The 13,804-nt window shown below is 44.2% G+C and overlaps 2 protein-coding genes across 2 annotated transcripts; both read right to left on the bottom strand.

Moving 5' to 3' along the window:
* Positions 1 to 250: 250 nt before the first annotated feature.
* Positions 251 to 2,623, bottom strand: LOC125556319 (uncharacterized). The gene is made up of 5 exons (XM_048719071.2): positions 2,088 to 2,623; positions 1,612 to 1,698; positions 1,273 to 1,487; positions 915 to 995; positions 251 to 644 (listed from the first exon to the last, which is right to left on the bottom strand). The coding sequence occupies exons 1-5, from the start codon at positions 2,406 to 2,408 to the stop codon at positions 593 to 595; spliced, it is 756 nt and encodes a 251-aa protein (XP_048575028.1). The 5' UTR covers positions 2,409 to 2,623; the 3' UTR covers positions 251 to 592.
* Positions 2,624 to 7,023: 4,400 nt separating this feature from the next.
* On the bottom strand, positions 7,024 to 9,228 carry LOC125556335 (short-chain dehydrogenase TIC 32 B, chloroplastic-like). Its single transcript, XM_087522936.1, has 8 exons — positions 8,860 to 9,228; positions 8,448 to 8,679; positions 8,276 to 8,355; positions 8,034 to 8,187; positions 7,883 to 7,961; positions 7,649 to 7,733; positions 7,469 to 7,515; positions 7,024 to 7,366 (listed from the first exon to the last, which is right to left on the bottom strand). The coding sequence occupies exons 1-8, from the start codon at positions 9,176 to 9,178 to the stop codon at positions 7,193 to 7,195; spliced, it is 1,170 nt and encodes a 389-aa protein (XP_087379062.1). The 5' UTR covers positions 9,179 to 9,228; the 3' UTR covers positions 7,024 to 7,192.
* Positions 9,229 to 13,804: the final 4,576 nt, after the last annotated feature.

The raw sequence follows: 13,804 nt of genomic DNA, 5'->3' as shown, positions 1-13,804 counted from the left end.
GCAAACCTCAAACTTTTTTTCGAGAGTACGCCAAAGGCATACCTTAGCTTTATAAAAGAGAGAAGAATATTTACAAGAAAGCGTGCCATCATATACTTGGCAACCGACAGAACAGCTGTGGCGCCGATTGTCTCGGTAAACCGAGGTGCACAAATTGCACATGATACTGACCTCAAGAAGTAATAACAGCTAAAAAGTCAAGGAACACCCTAGTATAAACAAATTAGAAGAACGGCGAGGGCAATTAGGTTGGCTTGTGTTCAGATTTAGGTGTTCCCTAAATCAGAAACTAAGAGCACAGTCATGAAAAAGATTAACTTTGCATGCAAACCAGAAACAAGTACCGCATCATATTACCAAAGGAACATACTCCGTGTTACATATACATGAAACGTATGCAAATGCAAACTGGGGGAAGACATTCCAACCATACTGCAACCATAGTGCTTTAACTATGAGCACATTAGCTGCACTGCTAAGACATGATCATAGGATAACAAGTCCCTTCTAAACTTAATTAAGGACATTTGTCATATCAAGTTATCATTTATGAAATATACTCACACACAGATGGAAATTCTGCACAGCATACTCAGCCAGTTTCCCTGTCCACAACTCTTGCCTGTTCCCTTGTCGTAAATGATCTGTACATCAGCAAAGTAGACACTGTTTTAGAGCATAGAGAAAACCCATACAAAGAGCACCGATGAAACAGAACCGCGCACTGCATGAATAGCCTAGATAAGGCGAGGAAGCAATACAACCAGTCTTGATAACAAACATATTTAAATTATTTCAGGGTTTATCAAGAAGTTACAACTGCATGCTCAACAATTAATGAGTATAACGATCAATCCAGCCACCTGTGAGAACTAAGAAGGCTCACCTATGAGAACGTGAGAGTTCGGGCGTACCTGAAGAGCTGGCCAAGGCGATCGATGTCAAAACCAGTTCCCCTGTCCACAACTCTTGCCTGTTCCCTTGTCGTAAATGATCTGCACATCAGCAAAGTAAGACACTGTGTTTTAGCACATAGAGAAAACCCATACAAAGGAACACCGACGAAACAGAACCACGCACTGCATGAATAGCCTACTAGATAAGGCCAGGAAGCAATGCAATCAGTCTTGATAAGAAACATATTTAAATTATTTCAGGGTTTATCAAGAAGTTACAACTGCATGCTCAACAATTGATGAGTATAACGATCAATCCAAACGCCTGTGAGAACTAAGAAGGCTCACCTATGAGAACGTGAGAGTTCGGGCATACCTGAAGAGCTGGCGAAGGCGCTCGGTGTCAAAGCCATAGGGTAGGTTCCCAGCGGACACAGTGGCCTCCTCGCCCGGCTCAAAGTTGCGCTTGAATGATTGCCTCAGTGTTTCCCACTTTGTGTCCTTGTCGGTGGCATGACAATGATCACCATTCAAGAGCCCTTTGCCCCAACTCTTGCATGGAGCTGGAGCATCACACACATAACAGTAGCACTGCATTTGAAAAGAAAAAGAACAGCAACGGGGCCGCATTACAAAAGCTATGCTGTCAACTCTGCTACTGTAATCATATTACCAACAGAATCAGGGACAGGGGGTGACAATGCTTGTGACTTACCATTTTACAATGCTTTGGGTGAGGAGTGGTGCTAAAGGGCAATTCAGAACATAAATGCCGCGGGTGAGGGAAATCCTTGCACGCTATCTGCAGAAGGAGGGCATGTTGTAGTAGCTGCGATTTAGAATGCCAACACAGTCCACAGGCAAAATGCAGTAAAACTGAAGATGCTCATCGACAGTAAGGGTGAATAACAGGGACAGATACTTCAGCAGACCACCTCCATGTTACAGGCTGAACAATGAAAGTCTTTCGGGAAAAGTATGTTCTGAAGCAGTGAACGTGCAATACATACTTAAATTAGAACATATGCTCGCTGAGCCACAGTTCGATTCGAAACGAAATTTCTGATGAAATCAGTGGTCTGCTCATCTCTAGGCACGGACTCCAGGCAGCGTAACAAGGTTTCGCACTGCTTCAGTGAAATGCGCAAAAATTGCGCGGATCAAAGCGGAAGGGAACAAACCAATCTGTACCTTGCCTTTGACCGCGACGATCTCCACCTCGTCTGACGCGCCGTCCCCCGCGCCCCTCCCCTTGGCGCCCACAACCACAGCCGGCCCGTCAGGGTCGCCGTCCAGGATCACGCAGTCGTCGTCCTCCTCCTCGTCGTCGTTGTCCTTTCTGGCGCGAACGCCGCGGGACTTGCCCTTCTTCCTCCGCGGCACTGGCACCGGCGGCAGCGATTCCCCGAGCAACGCGACCCGTCCGAGGGAGCCGGGCGAGACAGACGACCTCCGGGAGCCCTCGTCCTCGTCGGAGCTGATCACCACCACGTCGCGCGGCGGCGGGCCCATCCGCCGAGGAGCGCGATGCCGCCACGGCAGCCCGTGGGCTTCGGGTTTGAGCGCCGGGAGGGGAGCGCGGCGAGCTGGGAAGCGGACGAACAGGCTCGGCGAGGCGGGGAAAGTGGCCGCCGAGCGATTGGAGGAGGAAGGCGGCGCGAGCGCGGTATCCGATGTGTGACTGCGGACGATGTGGGGCCCACCCTTTGGCAGCTCGGGAGGGCGGCTGCTTTCGCCCGCCCGCTCTGGTTCTCGAAATTTTGAATTTTCGTATGGTACGCCACAGGATGCATACACGTGGACAGACCTTCACACTACTTTTTTTGACAAGATGAATATATTAATATTGCGAGGATACCAGATACACATAGCCTCTACACCAACAAGATATTTGAAGACATTCAAGATACACATGACATACGTTCATCAAAGGATGGATTTGATTAATTACAGCCTGCCAACCCTAGCCATCGAAGCCAAGAGAGCCAACCCTTCCGGCGGCTCCCCTCCGGCGGTGACCTCTTGGTCGTCGGTGGTGAGGGGGTCGCCGGATCCCGCGCGTGCGGATCGTTTAAGTTTTAGTTATAGACCCCTAGCAGCTTAGGTTTTTGTATTGTTCGACGTCTTGGCTTCGGCAACGATGACAACGATGTTGAATAAAGAAGCTCCAGATTCTTCTCTGGCGAGACGACCGTCTCTACGGTTAGCGATGGATTTGAGAACCAGTCTGTTCAAGCTGGGATGTCATGGCAGCGGCGACATCCTGTGGTGCACATGTGACCTTTGACTCCGCCGTTGCATCGGCGTTTGCTCCAACGTCTGCGCGGAGCTTGGGAAGTAGTTCAAGAGCGAATGCAGATTATGGTCTGCATTGATGACATCTGGAAGACGGAACATGTGTTGGATTCATGATTGATGGATAGCAGGTATGCTTTCCTTCTTCAGCATCTTAGCCGTGGTGGGGGTGCCAGATCTGGGGTTAGATGGCGTGTCCGGAGTTTTGCCCCGGGCTCATTTGTTCAACGGCAAGGACTTCATTTCTAGCGAGCCATCTTGAAGGCCCGTAAAGCTGCATATCAGCGATGGAGCCGCGTCGAGCTCGGATGAGGAGGTGATCTGTTATTTTTTCCTTGACGGTTGTTGTGGAGGTGCTGGAGATAGGCGACGGACGTTGGTGTCAAGCTCAGAGACGTTCTGCTGTCTTTTCAGTTTTGTCACGTCGATCTGTACCTGAACTGTATTTTAATATTTGTGATATGAATGAGACACGTTTTACCATAAAAAAGAGAATTATATTTTGCTTAACGCTGCAACCGTCGAACCCGAGCACCACCGCTGCCGATGTTCCCCATCTTCGGTGGCCTAGCCGCCCGATGAGCATTGCCTTCTGTTCTCGCCTATTAGATCTGGAACCAACGTCTTATGTCAGTTCACTTAGGCTGGTCACAATGGGCAAGAACATAAGCTAGTAACTTACACACTTCCCTAGACTATGTTACTACCTCCATAGTGGGTAGGAACATCTATGTAGTGTCATGCAACGATGTATTTATTAGGTTATAGACTCATTGTTTCTTGGAGTGTGTGATGTTCCGGTAACTTAGCTAGTTACCACAAGCACCTCTTTGTGACAGTCTTAACTGAAGCGGTACGTTTTGATCTGAGTTGTTCGCTGATCATACAATCCAATGTTCATTTTGATCTGAGTGTGTGATGTTTCATTAAATATGTGCCACATAAGCAAAGTTGTATTAGAGTATGTGATGTTATTCCTAAGTTCCTCCCCATTGTGACAGTCTTAACTGAAGCGGTACGTTTTGATCTGAGTTGTTCGCTGATCATACAATCCAATGTTCACGTTTTTATTCTAGGTCAAAGCGGTAGCAGCCAATCAGAGAGCACCACATGTCTCTGCTTAAAATGAAAAGAATTCGACTAGGTATTAGGCTCTGTAACTTTTACAAAAAGCTCATGTGCACTAAAAATATCACAACTTTTATTCTGCTAATCCAATTGACGTGAAACTTTTTGCAAATTATAGAGAAAAACATTCAACCAGGAGAAAAATATATTCAATTTTAAATAGTTAAAATGAATTTAAAATAGAGTCTCTTTTTACCTATATAGGGTCTAAAATGCAAACTATAATTCAATTCGTCTGGTTCTTTTTGCAAAATGATCCTAATTAGTTGAACCTTCAAAGGAACTCACTAGGATTCAAATTCGAACAAGGTAAAATTAAAATTAAAATAAATTTCAATAGAAACCTTAATTCAAATAAATTGAAACTTAACTAGTTTATAACTTTCAAACCATGGAATTAATAATAATAATGTTTGCACTTTAATTCCAGAACTTTGAGCTAAACTTTAGGAATGCATTTTTTGAACATATTGACCATATCAAATTCAAACCTAATTTGGATTTAATTCAAACTAAAATGGGACTTATGAACCAATTGAATAATTCAAATTAAATGGAAAGCTTTGGAAATGAATTCATGGACCAACTATGAACTAAATTGAATTCAACCGAGCCTTTTAAAGACTTAATTCAAGTTTAATTCAAATTCAAATTCAAAACAATTCAAAAAAGTTTGAATACTATTTCAACTTCAAATTTAATTTCAAATCAAACTTTGAATGATCTAAACCTCACTTGAACTATTTGAATCCAATTCAAATTTGAACTTGAATTTTATATTTAAACTATTTTCAAATTTCAATATGAAATCCAATTTGATACACAACCAAGTTGAAGTATGAATCATTTTGAAAACCAAAATTCAATCTTAGAAACAAATTTTGAATGAAACAAAACTAAGTCAAGTTATGAATGAAAATCATTTAAACCAAAATCCTAACACATACACCCTAGGATGTTGAACCAAATGGAGAAGAACCAAATCCTATCCTAAGCCAAACTACTTTGCTAGTGTGTGTGTGCTTGGTTCTTATTTGTCATTCATGCAAGCATTCCCTTTTGAATGGATTACGTTTTTATGTATGTTGTATGTGTTTGTTCAACTTTTAGATTGCAAGGAGTGCAACCCCTGTGAGTGTGAGCAGTGCACAAGTGACATCAATAACCAAGGCAAGTTTCACTTTGATTATGACTCCCCTACTTTGATTATGTATTGTAGTATGCCACGATAGGTATGTGAGTTCAGGCTTAAGCTATGACATTGTATGGATACCTAGTAGCAAAACCTTAGGTTCCATTACCCTGTTCCTTGTAAACAACATGTAGACAATGATTAGCTTGCTATGATATAATGGGGTTGGAATCACACTAGAAGACATGTTACTGTATATTGGTTGGCTACCTAATTACAACCTAACTAATCAATCATCTAGGTGGATTGGCTTTGATTGGGTCATTAGGGTGTGATTTGGGTGGGGCCTGCCGCGCAGGTTCAAAGGGACTGTTTGAGTTTTAAGTTAAGTAGCTTCCATGTGTAATCGTGAGTCATATGGCTCTGTCTTGACCAAGTAAGTTATGGGAACCATCCCAGGTAGACCAGCAAATGTAGGTGCGTAGGTTGGAGTGGGTCTACCTGCTGGAGCAAGCAACTGCTTCACATAAGTCTCGTCCTGTGACTACTCTACAGTTGAGTTTAGTAGCAGAAGGGTGCGACTTGGTCTTGCGGGTAAAGTACACAAACCTCTGGAGAGTGTGCAAACTGATCATGATTAGTCGTGTCCTCAGTCATGGACAACTTTGAGCAACATGGCTGAAAACTCTCTGGAAGATCCCATCATCATCTCTTCAATAAAAAAAACTTGGTGGGTTGAACAATGGGCCGGGATAGGTCTCTGCTTGATGACACTAATGGTGTGATGCTATTGGTCAAACTAGTGGGCTAAAGGTCTAGGGTTGTTGTGAGATGCCGTGGACCCAAGTATACTGCGGATTGTTGTGAGATGTAGTGTGTCCTATGTATAGAGTAGATCCACTTATATATGAAGATTGTATAAAACTATCGCTTTACGCAAACTAAGCCAAATTTTCACTTATTTGAAAAGCATGTAGGTGAGATATGACTGTTATAATTCTTGTGGAACCTGCCCATACATTAAATCTATAGATGCCTAGTGGCTGCAACATTATCATGTTGCAGGTGACTCTTCGAGGAGTGACTTACGTACGGCTACGTGCATCCACTCAACATGGTTCCTCGTGACGTAGATGGAGCTCTACCAAAAACTACTTCATTAGGCTTTGCTTATGTTTTCATTGTCGTGAATTCTTTGAGTTTGTAAGATTATTCATTTGGCTAACCTCTGATAGTGGTTTGTAAGACTTATGTTAATTCTAGATTATTGCGATTGGACGATACATGTTTGATATTAGATCGGTATCGTCTATGCTGGCGATTCGATCCAGGGGCCGGCACGATAAGCACGGGGAGCATCAGCAGAGCAATAGCATCCATCTGGCTGCCTGCCAGAGACCCGAAGCTCATAATGACCCTAATCAGGACGTGCCCGCACCGGGGACTCCATCAGTCCCGAAATCACTCTAGGACGATAAAGTATTAGGCAACACCAAAATATCTCTGAAACTTGGGTGATATTTCAGGCAACAGAAATCTGAAACTAGGATGACATATACCAGTCCCATTGACCCAATCCGGAACAGATCGGCAGATACATTAGAGAAATTTAACCAGGGTGCATATTGGTCTTAGCCTCTTAGGTCACGATCCAAACAACAAGCACGAAAATTTGTTAATGAACGACACTGGTTCACCATGCATGCGGTAGGTTCCTACTACGCCTTTCTCTCGCCTGCTTTTAGATCTGACTCGCAGACTTGACCAGCTCTTCGCTGAACTCCCAGAGTTGCTTCGCCAAGACGTCGCTCTCTCCCAATTTGCTCGTCTTCTCCTCGTTGCAGTCAGCAAAGTATTTGCCTGTGACTCCCTTCAGCTGATGGCTGAGCCCTACATAGCAGGTAGTTGCTGCTCCCTGGAAATGAAACCGCAAGGCATCCTCTATTAGACAAGGTTAAATTCAGAAGAAACTACACAACGAAATATTCGTTACTTGAAGGCAAGAGTAGAGGAGAACCTGGGGTACATTCTTCCAGATCAAGCAGGTGGCAACTTGAATTGCCTCTGCAAGTTAAACAGGAAATTCATAACGCCGTGGAGCCATAAAGGCACTTGCCATAAAATGGCGCATAGCTAAAACTTGATGACATTTGACAAATACATTCAAAAGAACAGAAAAATGGGCCGGGGAGCGTACTCATGACAGCATAGGAGTGCCTCATCAAATTGGTCATGATTACTCCAGGATGAAGGGAATTAACCGTGATGTTAGCTCCTTCCTCCTGTTTCAGTAACATACAGTTTATGGTGGGTCAGAATAGTTTGAAACTTTTTAAGACACTCTCAATTAGTATGAGCCCTCTATTTAGTATTGATCTTCCTCTGAATAAATAAGGTAATAGGCGAAAATATGGAGAGAGGAAAAGAATACCTTGAGCCGTCTAGAGAGCTCTTTAGCGTGTAGTATGTTCGCAAGCTTGGATTGTCCATAGGCCGACCTTCTGTCGAATCTGCCAGTGCAAAAACCATCAGTAACAGTTCAAGATCTTCTCCAATTCCAAAGAACCACAAGAAACCCATACGTTTTCTTGTCATTGAGTGTATCGAATTGAATCCCCTTCGGATAAGTATGTTCGTGGGCGATCGATGACAGATTCACGATGCGGCCCTCGATACCCGTAGACTCAGCAGTGGCTTTCATGTTATCAAGCAGCAGGTTGGTCAGCAGAAAGTGACCTGGTTGATCATAACAAGAGAGACAAATATCAGTATCAAAAAAGATACTGTAGATAGATAACTACCGATGTGTCGAGACAATATATACCGAGATGATTGGTGGCAAACTGCATCTCGACCCCATCTTCGGAGAGCTGGAAGGGACAGAACATCACACCTGCATTGTTTCTGCAGAGCACAAAGTTTTTGGACGGCTTGGTTACATATGGAAGAAGAAAATGGAGTATCATAAGATCGAGATGAAGCGCTCCGTTAGTTACATCAAGATGTTGAGAGGGAGGTTCATGGAGTTGAACTGCTCGGCGAAGGCCCTGACGGACTTGAGGGAGCTGAGGTCGAGCTTCAGAACGTCGACCCGGGCGGCTGGGTTCGCCTCCGTTATGCTCTTCTTCGCCTCCCACGCGGCCTCCGTGTTCCTCGCCGCGATGATGACATGGGCTCCTCTCAGGGCCAAGACCCTCGACGTCTCCAGGCCGATGCCGCTAGGTCCTCCTGTAAATAAAACACGAGTTTCTTTCAGAGTTTCCTTGCCCTGAATGGATCCTTCGAACATGCTACAAAAGGGACTGATTGTGACAGAACTTGAAGTTTACTCCAACAAATTGATGGTTTCGGGTGAAAGTTCCTCACTGCATGCCGGGACGACGACAGCGGTGTGTTGTGTGTTGTTACCTGTGATGACGACGGTGAGGTTCGAGGCGTCGACGCCGTCGGTGACCTGCTCCGCCGTGGACGCCGACCCGAACCCGCTGGCGCCCGGCCTGCCGGTGATGAGCGACAGGAGACCCATCTGATGTTTCTCAGCTCCCAACACTAAAAGAAAGCTCGTGATGTGGTAGGAGTAACATATGCGGCATGCACATTTAACAGCGTAAGCGTGGAACAGGTCAAAAACACTGCTATAACAGAACAAGGAGACAAAAACAAAAATTGAGCCCCCAAGAACAAGAGGTAGTCGATGGGCATCGTTCTGGGCATCATCGAGCCTCATCCACCCGACGGATTGATCGATGGGAAGATTAGTTTTGTCTGCGGATTCGCTAATCCTTCTTAGTCCACCTGGAGAAAAGCCGTCCGATCGTGTTAGTTTATACATTTCGTTGTTTCTGCCAGCACGGGCACGGGGGAGCTCCTATTTGGCGCGTGAGGCGCTGGCACCCCCCCCCCCCCCCCCCCCTTATTGGGCCGGCCATGAGCGGGGCTGGACGCCCCAGTTTATTTATTTCCTTTTTTGAACTTTTCTGTTTTAATTTTTATTCTTTATAAAATAAATATGATTTTTTAAACAGTTTCACATTTCATATAAAAGTGAATTTTCTAAAAATGCTCCAGAAATCATAAGATGTTCACGATTTTGAAACAAAAAATTTTCATGAGTTCAAAAAAACATTTATGAATCTCAGAAAAACGTTCATTGATTAAAAAAATGCTTGTCATTTCAAAAAACTGCATGTTGATGAACAAAATTTAAACTCAATGAACATTTTTTGAATTTGACGAACAAATCTTAATTTTGAGAAAAAAAATCGAATGCGATGAACATTTTTTGAATATGATGAACATTTTTGGATATGATGAACATTTTTGGAGTTTGATGAATTTTTTTTGAATTTGAAAACATATTTTGAATTCAATGATCATTTTGAGCGTGTTTAATATATCTTAAAAGTTTCATGAACATTTGAAAAATCTGATGAACACATTTTGAATTAGATGAACAAAAATTGAATTTCATAAAATGTCTCCAATTGGAAAAAAGTTCACTGATTTGAAAAAAAATGTTCCCAGATTTTCGCAAAAATGCTCACGAATTTGGAAAACCAAAAAATTAAAAATTAAAAAGTAAAAGGAAAATGAGAAAAGAAAAAGTGAAAACAAAAAGAAGAAGAGAAAGGAAAAAAGAAAAAAGAAGAAGAAAAAAAGCAAAACCGCTTTGGGAAGGTTCTAGAATATTCCCAAAACCGGAAAGGAGAAAATATGGGTCGGATCACTTGTTTGCACGGGGGTGCGTGTGTTCCCGCTCGCGCACGACCTATGCGCTGAATAGGAGAACCTCAGGCATGGGTGAGAAGAATGGGAAATTTCTACGAGCAGGCGGAGAGTTTTCGGCTGCGGCCTAGCATATAGATGCATGCCGACGACCCAGGTTAGCAGCGAAAATTTACATGGTTTGAAGTTTGAACCATTTTCCTTCCTCTGCATCACCAAGATTCTTTTCTTCGAAATAAGGCAAAAGATCTACCAATTTCAGTGATTAAGAAGAAGAGTTTGTGAGACAAAAATAACGAAGGCGGAACAAAGACACTGAGCTACTCTCGCATCATTACATTACTCAAGTGCCTAACCCTAGCTAGGGCCCATATAGACACTTCATCCTTAATGTTGCACATGATCACCGTCACCGGTCTTGCCTTGGCCCTAAAGACGCACCCATTCCTTTCCTTCGAGATCTCCCAACCAACTAGGTGACGCAAAGAGGCCAAAGCCTTCCTTGGTTGCACGTTGTTGGTGAGAATACCGATGCCAAAGCGCAGTGCTGACATTAAGATCACGCCAAGAGAGAACCTCATTCCAAACACAAATGGAGAAACGACAATCGAAGAGAAGGTGTGGCAAGGCATCCAATATATCTCTTGGATTCACGCACTAGGCATCCAATATACCTCTCGGGTTTGATTTGATACTCGATTTATGCATATCCAACATCCTAGCCGCGGTGAGCCTAGAGGCGCTTGGAGCGGCGGTAGCCCTGAGGCTTGTGGGCATCCACCTCCATGGGCAGTGTACAGCCTCTGGCTTCGGTGTCCTGACCACCATCTACACCGCTTTGGCATTGCTAGCGTCCTCCGGCTCCACTTCAATATCCACCATCTCCTTGTCCTCGTTGTCCTCTAGAACCATGGCGTCCAGCCCCACTACGATGGCAGATTGGCCATGAGGAGCCACGACAAGCATGTACTTGCCCCATCTGGCTCTCTGACCAACATCAGCTGACCTAGCCTTTGATTGGATCAGGTATTAGGGTCTTCAACTTCTCCTTCGTCGCCTTCAACACCACAGCGTTTGCCTGCTTATGCATGTCGTCAATGCTCTTGAACTGAGAGCACACCTCCATGATCTTTGCTAACTTGGTGCAGTCACCGAGCGAGCAACCAAGGAGGAATGCCCTCCATCCAATGTCGTTGGGGAAGGGGTTGGCGATGGGTTCATGGCGATGGAGAGGTGATGAGATAGAGAGATAGGGCTGTGGAAGAGGAGACGCTAGAAGACAGAAAGACATAGATGGTTGGGAGAGGTAGTGGAGTGTAGTGATAGATAAGTAGGGGCTTTGGAGTAGGTGCATGGGATGAATGAATGTTGATATTTGATCAACATCTACGGTGATTGTGGCCAAACAATTCTACATACCTCATTGATATTGCTCATATGTGTGTTGCATTTCTCCCTTCATTGAACTTCATTCATGTTTTCCATAATGCAGATCGACTAGACTACTTTGGAGAGCTCCCAGAGTAAGGAGATAGCTGTGGCCGACAAGAAGGGCAAGGCGGTGGTGGAACTTGGCAATGCCCCAAAGCGGCGGAAGAACGACAACCATTTCCATGAGGAGGTTGCCCCAACCCACTTCTGTAAGGTTGAGTGCAGCCAAGCTTGAGTGCTTGCAAATGCCACTGGAGTTCACCAAGCACTTTCCCTCCGTCTTAGTGAATTCATGCTCAAGACGAATATCGGCTACGCCTAGAGAGTGATGGTCTCGATGTTCAGTGTTAGGCTCACCCTTGATAAGGGTTGCACCCCCTTCGCCATTTTTCACCAGATCAGGATCGGGTACCTCTTCACCTTCAAGCTGGTGACTCCCAACACCCTGAAGGCGATCGACAAGGCCTTTGCCATGGATGCCTAGGAAGTTCTCTCTGCACCAAAGACTTTTGCATAGATCGTTTGAGACTTTGCCGCAACTGCTTAAGGGTTTAACTGTGTGTTTAAGACTCGAGTTTAAGGGTTAATGACATTGCCTATTTATCTCTGTCGTGTTTGTGAGTGTGCTAGTAACCTCACTAATCTGAAAGGAGGTTACTAGACAACATGTGTTGCATCTAACTAAACACCACATACTCTGCATCTGCCTAGAACAATCCCACAACCAAACACCGTCCGTGCATTTCTTCGCAGCCAGACAGGGGAGGATGCATAATATCAGACTATATGCGCAGCATGGTTTTTAGACTGTATTCACTGAACCAGGCCCAACTGAGTCACATATGCAAGGGGCAAAAATTAGGGCATTCTACCAAACACGCCTGTAGCGTACGGTAATAATCTTCTTCCAGAAGCAAAGCATGCTAGAGGAGCTGAGGTGACCTGGGGAATCCGTCTTGCGGTACAGGAGGAGGGCACACGGTTTCCACAACTCGCAATAGTTTGGTGGCTCATTGTCCGGTATGTCGACGACCTCGAGCACACACCTTGTGGGGCTAGGGGCTCCCTGGTTGCGTCGGGAAAAGCAAGAGGTTGTGGACTGTGCCGAACCAGAGGAAAACAATAAATAAAATACGAGCAAAAATCGCCTTTTATTTGACTTATCAAATAAAATTCAGTTTTCTTTGATAAGACAATTAATAGATGAGTATCAAATAAGTGCAAAATTCTATTTTTTACACAATCACATTAATACGAATAGGTAAATCATGGACAATGATCTAGTTTATATAGAAATGATTAAGGAGGTCTATTACTATGTATTGTCAGTGTATTCACAAGGGAATCTCATGCCACTGGAGAATGCTATTTTTGAGAAAATGTAGCTCACTCGATATAGAAGTCGCTGAAAATTATAGTTCACAAATAAGTGATGCCTGGGTCACATTTAGTTCCATGAAGCCATCATATTGACAAGTATTGCCTACTCTATATGAAGTTAAAAAACGCGGCTCGTTGCTTGATAAAGAAAATTTAGGACATTTAAGGGTGCATCCATACAACGAACACATACAAATGTAACAGTTTGATGAGCAAAGACACTAAACACTCCACCAATGCATAAATATAGTTGTACTATTGCACTTCCAAACAGGATGTAGCTGCGATTAACTCGGGAAACAGAGCAATATTGACCCACAGACCAAGCAAGAAGAGTTTAGCACAATAGTACAACTACGATAATCCACACAAAAAAATAGTACAACTAGACAGGCTACAACAACATTCACCACCCATGAGAAAGCATAACTCGGATCTCAGAGAGAAATACCAAATGCAGAGTCCTATCCATAGTGCTACATGAGTGCTGAACAGTTGGATCGACAAGAATGGCCGTTGTCGGTGTCAAAACCGGCGGATCTCGGGTTGGGGGTCCCGAACTGTGCGTCTAGGCCGGATGGTAACAGGAGGCAAGGGACACGAAGTTTTACCCAGGTTCGGGCCCTCTCGATGGAGGTAAAACCCTACGTCCTGCTTAATTAATATTGATGATATGGGTAGTACAAGAGTAGATCTACCACGAGATCGGAGAGGCTAAACCCTAGAAGCTAGCCTATGGTATGATTGTTGTTATGTATGTTGTCCTACGGACTAAAACCCTCCGGTTTATATAGACACCGGAGAGGGTTAGGGTTAC

Source organism: Triticum urartu, chromosome 5A (genome assembly GCF_056163025.1).
Source record: "Triticum urartu cultivar PI428250 chromosome 5A, HENAU_Tu73, whole genome shotgun sequence".
NCBI lineage: Eukaryota > Viridiplantae > Streptophyta > Magnoliopsida > Poales > Poaceae > Triticum > Triticum urartu.
Note: the sequence above shows the minus strand (reverse complement) of the source record. Positions and strands in the feature narration are given on the sequence as shown.